Genomic DNA, 7,350 nt, shown 5'->3' on the forward strand with positions numbered 1-7,350 from the left:
GCGCAAATAGATCCTCTTCCCACTCCCTATAATAATGGGACAAGACAAAATAATGAAGTAACAACAGCTGACACTTATCTATCAGACTATCATCATCTATTGATGATTGGCACTGCACATGATGACATGTTCATGGTCTGTGATAAACATATTTTGTTCTTGGATCTACCATGAGACCCTTTCCTCCATTCACTTCTAAATCATGCCTATGTGAAGAAAAACACCAAAATAAATTTTATTCCTTGGTATAAAGTAAAATTTCAAGAGGTATAAATTGAAGGTATGTTTGGTTGTGTAAAAAATAGGGTGAAAATTTTAAACATGATGCTCATCAATGAAAAATTTCATCCCCTTTTTTTAATCCTAAATCAAATATACTCTTAAGATTCCATTTGGTAAGTATTTCTGGACAATTATAAAAACAAGCAAAATGTTTGTCCTGAGACAATTTTCTCTCCATGCAAAAACCGAGGATAGTGGAAACCTAAATAAAGAACCATTCTGTCTTGTTTCTTCTTTGAAGCACTTACCAAACATAACTTGAAATTGTATGTTTTATGAACAAAATTATGAACAAAATAAATGCTGATGACTAAGAGAACAAATAACAAAACTCAACTGGAACACAAAATCTGGAATGAAGCATTTGGATATCCTGCAAATGCTATGCAGGTTTAAGTTCAACAAAATAATTTTGATGCATAACTTACCATATTGTCCACGAGCAACTGGAGTGCAAATACAGCTACTTTTAGCCCCAAAGATGGGTGAAGGACATATACCGCCTGTCAGAATATAAAGAACAAATGTTCAACAGTAATGCATGGCAAAATAAAAACATATATTAGGAAGACAAACATATGTGCATACATGTAGGTTCCGCTGGTGCTTCCGACCAAGTATTTGTTGTAATCTTCTCATCCATCCCAAGTTTGGTTGCCTATATAGGAAAATATACTGTAAACAAATTTGAAGCAACTAATTATAGGAATACTAATGTTCATAAAGTTTCATAAAGTAACCTACAGTGAAAACAAATACTTCATAAAATATAACTTGTTCTCTAGTTTTATTTTATAAGATCCATTTTTCTCCAAAAGAAAACTCTTTAACACTTACATCTGTAGTGATGCAGCAGAGTGGAAGTAGACAATAGTATACGGCTTCTGTATTATAGGCTCAAACTCCTGAAATTTAATATAAAGATAATTTTAATTATATTTGAAGAGTAAAAAAGGGAAGAGGAAATAACATAGGAGTTAAAACTTATGGCCATATATGATTTGTGAAGAGAAATAACATTCACAACATTAGATATTGAAACATTTTTAATGGCTTAATTGCCAAAACATAAATATGCCAAGAAAATAGGTATAATCAGACCAAATCACCTTCACAACATAGAGCACAAATCGATCCAAATCAAGGCATCTGAGCAAAAAGTGAGCCCCCACAACAACCATGACAGGACGACCCTCACTGTCTACACCTCCACGGTAGCTGAAAAACATAAATACCTCTGAAATTAGGCATATTATCAATCTTAAAAATTGCATAAAATCCTCATACTAAATAGGATAAGTAAAAAAATAGAGATTTTATTATATTTGTTTCTATGATTGAAATCTAATGAGAATTAATTGTTATCCATAACGTTTCCTCTCCTTAGCAAATGAACACCATTTTTTTGGATAAAATCGAACAAAAGAACATGAATACCATCATTATATAAGACTCCAAAAATCAGAAAACTTTCACACTTAGAAACTAATAAATCTAACATATGTGATAATGAAATAGGATACATACATAATTTTCATCTCTGCTATTTCAGAAAGATTCAAGGAATTTGCTTTAGAAAGATATCTTGAGTGTAGAGAATATTCTTCGGCAGCAGACAATGGAGGTCCACCAAGCTCGCCAAGTCCAAGAAATTTAGTAAAATTCCAGCTATTTTGGGCTTTAACAGTTTTCTCCCACTGCTCCAGACGTCTTTCATCAGGGTCTTTAATCAAAGACATGAAGGCAGGATCCAGAAATGAATCCAAATATGATGAAGTCCTATAATAGTTCAATAAAAATGAATATGGTGTTTAATCAAACAAAGAAAAAACTTAAAACAAAACGTTAGTAGTAGCAATTCATACTGTCATGTATGAACATAAAACCAGTGTAAGAGCAACTTGTAAACTGGAAGGAGATAACAAAACTTTATTTTGGCAAGTTTTTATGCACCTTTCGTACTTTTAGAGATGCTGAATGGACATTAAATATCTAGCAATAAATTATCGTGGCCATTGTTAATACTGAATGTTAGGGTTGGCATGAAAAATGTTTTCGCAAATGTCTCATGCAGATGTACTTTAGTTATATGATGCAATATTATTTAGAGAAATAAAGTGAAACACATCATGTGCTGTACACAAATGTAACATTATGTTAATCATATCAGGCCCAGTAAAAATCCATTGTTTATCTATGTTCATATTGTTAATGTGAATTCAGGTTTTGGTATACAATGCAACACACTGAGTTATGTAGAAAAGAAACAGATTATGCAGAAATCTCCTTAAAAGTTTAGAATTCACTAACCTACGAATTGTGCCTACATCACTAACAGGAACATCAGCTGGAGGTTCAGGAGGTCTTCGAACTTGTTTCTTAGGTAAAGGCTTGATTCTAATTTTACGCTCATCTATGACAGTCTCTCCATTCTCATCCCCAACATCTGCAGGAAGCTTTAACAAAGCTACCTCCTCCTCATGTTTATCCCGTGGAAAGTAAAGTGGAAGTAACCTAAGTAGAAACAAAATAAAGGTAAGAACAAATAAGTAACATAACACCCAATATAGAAACCCAAATAGACATTTCCACAAACTTTTGGGAAGTTTATGCCGCTCAAAATAAGTTAGGTATCAACAATAGAGAAACAAAGAACCTCTTATATATCTCGGTATCTAGTGTACTGGTAGTACAAAATACAACAGCAATTATGTTGTCTTTCTGCTTCTCAAGAAACCGTCTAACAGTCCCTGGCACAAGAAGAAAGCTATAATATAACGATACCAGGTTATCAACATTGAAAATCATATATTATAGGACATAGGTTCACCATGGCATGATTAAATAAGTAGAAGGTTTTCAAAACTGTGTACAATAGTGCAATCAAGCATAAATTAGGTTCTGAAAATGCATTTTATTAGATGGAAAGTTAAAATAAAATTAAGCAAACAACAATAAATTGATCGGCAACTTCATGAGGTAGGAGCTTCTTTTGTTTTGGGGGGCAGGGGGTAGGGAAGTGGGGTAAACTATGCCTATACTATATATGCTATTTTTCAGGTTATTGCCAGCAAAACCTGTTATTTTGATGTTAAATATCCAAGAAAAGTAAGGAACCACACTTTAAAATAAAAAAGTAATCTCATACTACTTGGTTTGAAAATTTAGATACCCCAGAGTACCTTAAGTCCCTAAAATAGTATGGAACAAGAATCCAAAATCATACAAAAACAGTAAATTTACAAGAAAACAACTTACTTATAGCTACATGTGCAGCCGGTTCACGAGGATAATTCTTTGCCTCTGTATAAATACAGCTGAAAGCAATGCTGATATATGGCATAGAAGAAGCAAGTTTTAGATCATTGAAGTAACATTGGAGGTTCCATAGTTCCATACTAATAACTATTTCTAGAAAAATTGTGTTAAGTATCGAAGTGAAATGGAAAACCACACTTTAACAGCTAGCTATTAAGGAGGAAGAACTACTTAATGATAACATCAAGCATCCATACTCCCAATATTTGCTATTTAGTATTCACTTTAATCCAACGCATAGGTAACCCTTTTTATGGTGCTAACAACCCAAGCTTTAATAACATTGTCAAATACCTAAGTAAAATGAAAAATCACACCTTAAAAGCTAGCTATTAAAGGAGAAGAACCACTCTTCTTAAATACAACATCAAGAATTCCATACTAGTCGATGTGAGACTTTAGGCAACCCATAATACCAAAGTCCCTAACAAATTGACATAAAATTTGAAACTAAAACCTTTGAAGGCCATTTTCAATTAGAACCTCCAAGCAAGACCGATAGCAATGACTTAAAGCATTTTCGGCAGCAGTGTGGTACTTCACAGCATACTTTGGTCCAACAGTATGAATAACTTTTCTGCGAGAAATTAATAAAAGGCATAAAACAACATATGGATGGAAACTTAATTTTGTGCAAGAGACTGCAGTAGTGCAGTATGATGTATTCATATAAGGAAGAAATATAAATTTATGAAAAAACAGTAGAATATATTGAAATAACTTGTGCAGATTAACAAATGATTAACCATCTCCAAACAAAACACATAAGAAGAAAATATTGCTAACTAACATTGCTCTAATTTTACTTAACAAGTGATTGTCAGAGGCTAATACACAAACCTTGCAGGAAGGTTATATGCACAGGTAGCTTTAGCCATCCCCGTTCGGCATCCACCCTATCAAGAATAAAGACGTGCAATATCAATCCATAAAGATGTTAAGGCACTATAGTAACAACACTTAATACTGATGCAATGCTTACATCTTAGCCATTCTTCCTACCAAACTCCTGGCTCAAACAACAATAACAACAAGAGGCTTTTCTCGTATGAATCAACAATGACATTTTGTTTTTTCAAAAACCAAGTTTTCAAAATTGGCACTTAAAACTGAGTCCTTCATATTTTTTTCACTTCTTAGGGATCTTCTTGGTCTTCTCTACCTCTAAATGTTCTGCACTTTCTATCATGCCTAAATGGCTTCTATTGGACTTTTTTGAATGTCTTAACCATCTTAGGCATGAATCTACTTTTCAAATCTCAAACGGTGTCAATCCTACTTCTTGTCTAAGTAGTCATTCTGAATTGCACTTTATCTTTAGGATTCCTCATCCACTACAACCATACTCATATGTTCAACACATTTATTTGATCACTACAATTATAAGCTCAAATGTCATCAACAATGACCACATGACAAAATAGTTTTGCAAAGTAATTAATGTGATCTATACCAAAGTTGCGCACTCTTCTGCAAGACCAGGTCCAGCTGCAGCATGCAGCCCAGCGCTGCTATGTGCTTCATCCATGACCTGTGTTAAAGAATGAAACCAGGTGAAGAAACTAATTGTAATATAGATTCCTCATATTTACTAGAGGTCTTATAATATCATTATAATATTGCATAATTATAATGGTCTATGGTTTAGGATAGACAATGTGAAGAAAACTTGAGATCACTTATATTCAACTAAATTCCCTTGGCCACAAGTAAATACAAGTAACAAGTTAACTATTGTTAATGGAAAATAGAAATTAGCATTTGGTTATGTTTATTGGATAAAGGGCACGACGTAAGGTACCATTATTTATCAGCAATAGAATCATCACTAACCTAGAATTCTACTTCATTGAAAACCAAAAAGAGAGCAAGCGCCTCTATAAATAAGCATAAGTTCCTTCTCAAGCCCTTATTGTCCTATTTTGAACTGCACAAATTGTTGTCAAAAGAAAAAGACAGCACAAGATGGTACCTCGGGCATTGCAAAATAACCAAGAACTAAACCTTATTCCACTGGGTATCATCAACTATATGGTAATGAAGCTATAGTATCCTAACGTAAATCATGTTCATCTTTAAAGCCATTTTTCCCCTTGATTTTTTTCTACCTCTAGTTGCTAAATTGCTCTCCACCTAATCTATTATCCTTACCGTATATTCTAGCAGTCTTCTCTAGACATGTCCAACCCAATTTATATGAGATTGTATCCTTATTTTGGTTTCACCATAATAAGGACAATTTTATTTTTAATCATTCCTTCCTAATTTTATCTTACCTAGTTGCCAAATTTTATAATTACCCTCATAAACAATGTTAAACACTTTTATTGTAACACTAAATAAAACAATAATGACAATGATAACAAATAACAATAAACAAGAAATCATATCTCACCTCATTTGTTGAATTGACCACAGCATCCACCTCAAGGTTCCACGGATTTCCCCTCCACAAGTATATCTTCAAATTAACTTCATTGTCAACAGGAAACCTCGACACAGAGCCAATGCCACCACTGTCGGCTTCTGATTGGGAAGTCAAAGGATCGGGAAAGTACGGATTAGAAAATGATGAATCTCCATTATCATCATGTCCCACAGATTGCTCAGCATCAATCCACCGCGGAATTTGATCCAGAGTCACAACGGAGATCCCAGTTTCATTAGGAAATCCAACCTCAGGTGTGGCTGAATGAGCCACAGGCACATACATTGTAGGCACTTCTATAAATAGCACCAATCACACTATTCAGTTTTATATTTTTTCTGTCATTGCCACAACCACCCCACACAATCACAAACTCAACTATGCAATCACCATAATCATAATCAACAGTAATAACTCTACTTCCAAATTCGAACAAATATGAGATTCTAAAATAAAATTTCAATCATTCTCCTTCCAAATTTAAACAATGATATCTAAGATAATTCAAGTGTAATTCAATTCTTCAATTATTATGTTTTGGCATCCAACGAAAAAAAGCACAAAAGAAAAAAATAGCACAAATTCATAATTTAAATTTGTATGAAATGGTAAAAATCTAATTTGAGAATAGTTTTATCTCGCAATCCCTTTGAACTGCATGTGAAAAATTCAGAAGACAAGAATGGAAAACCTTAATTGGATGACAGAAAGCATGAAATACCTGGAATTATAATCTAGAGTCAGAAAAGAAAGTGTTTTTTTCTTCTTTCTCCTCAAAGTTAGTTTTGCTGGGATCAAATGAGAAACGCAAACTATTTTTCTAATTTGTGTATTTACGTATAGTTAAAATTAAAATAGAATGCAAATTTTTTAATTTATTTTTGGATAATTAATAAAAGAAAAAAATTAAGAGTATATAGCTTTTTGTATTCACTATTTATCAGCGGCTTGCGGATGACGATGGGTCGTAAGTTTTTTGAAATTGAGACGAAAATTGTAAAGAAGTCTTGAGGTGCTAATCATTTAACCAACATCGTCGTTGCTAATTAACTGACATTTGTACAGAAATTAACACTTTTTTATATTGGGTTGTTCTATCATTTATTTAGATTCATCTGTACCATATGGTTATATTATATGACACGTGGATAGTTGTCTCCCTTTAAGAGTTTGTTTGGGATTTTTTTAATGATTTTTTTTAAAATAAAAATAATTTTATGTTTAAATATTTTATATAAAATTATTTTTTGTTTATTTATTATATTAAAATGCCTTTTTTTAATTAATTTTTTATAAAAAATACAAATTATAATTTTTATAAG

The 7,350-nt window shown here is 32.6% G+C and overlaps 1 protein-coding gene across 1 annotated transcript; it reads right to left on the reverse strand.

Moving 5' to 3' along the window:
• Positions 1 to 6: 6 nt before the first annotated feature.
• LOC107489283 (uncharacterized) lies at positions 7 to 7,042 on the reverse strand. The gene is given in 15 exon segments (XM_016110034.3): positions 7 to 206; positions 620 to 702; positions 705 to 785; positions 871 to 940; positions 1,120 to 1,187; positions 1,392 to 1,500; positions 1,810 to 2,061; positions 2,593 to 2,796; positions 2,939 to 3,032; positions 3,541 to 3,611; positions 4,058 to 4,177; positions 4,441 to 4,496; positions 5,054 to 5,131; positions 5,996 to 6,324; positions 6,750 to 7,042. Coding segments are annotated over 14 exon segments (1,680 nt in total). The 5' UTR covers positions 6,314 to 6,324; positions 6,750 to 7,042; the 3' UTR covers positions 7 to 130.
• Between the last annotated feature and the right edge of the window lie 308 nt (positions 7,043 to 7,350).

The sequence above is a fragment of the Arachis duranensis genome, chromosome 5 (assembly GCF_000817695.3).
Source record: "Arachis duranensis cultivar V14167 chromosome 5, aradu.V14167.gnm2.J7QH, whole genome shotgun sequence".
Classification (NCBI taxonomy): Eukaryota; Viridiplantae; Streptophyta; class Magnoliopsida; order Fabales; family Fabaceae; genus Arachis; species Arachis duranensis.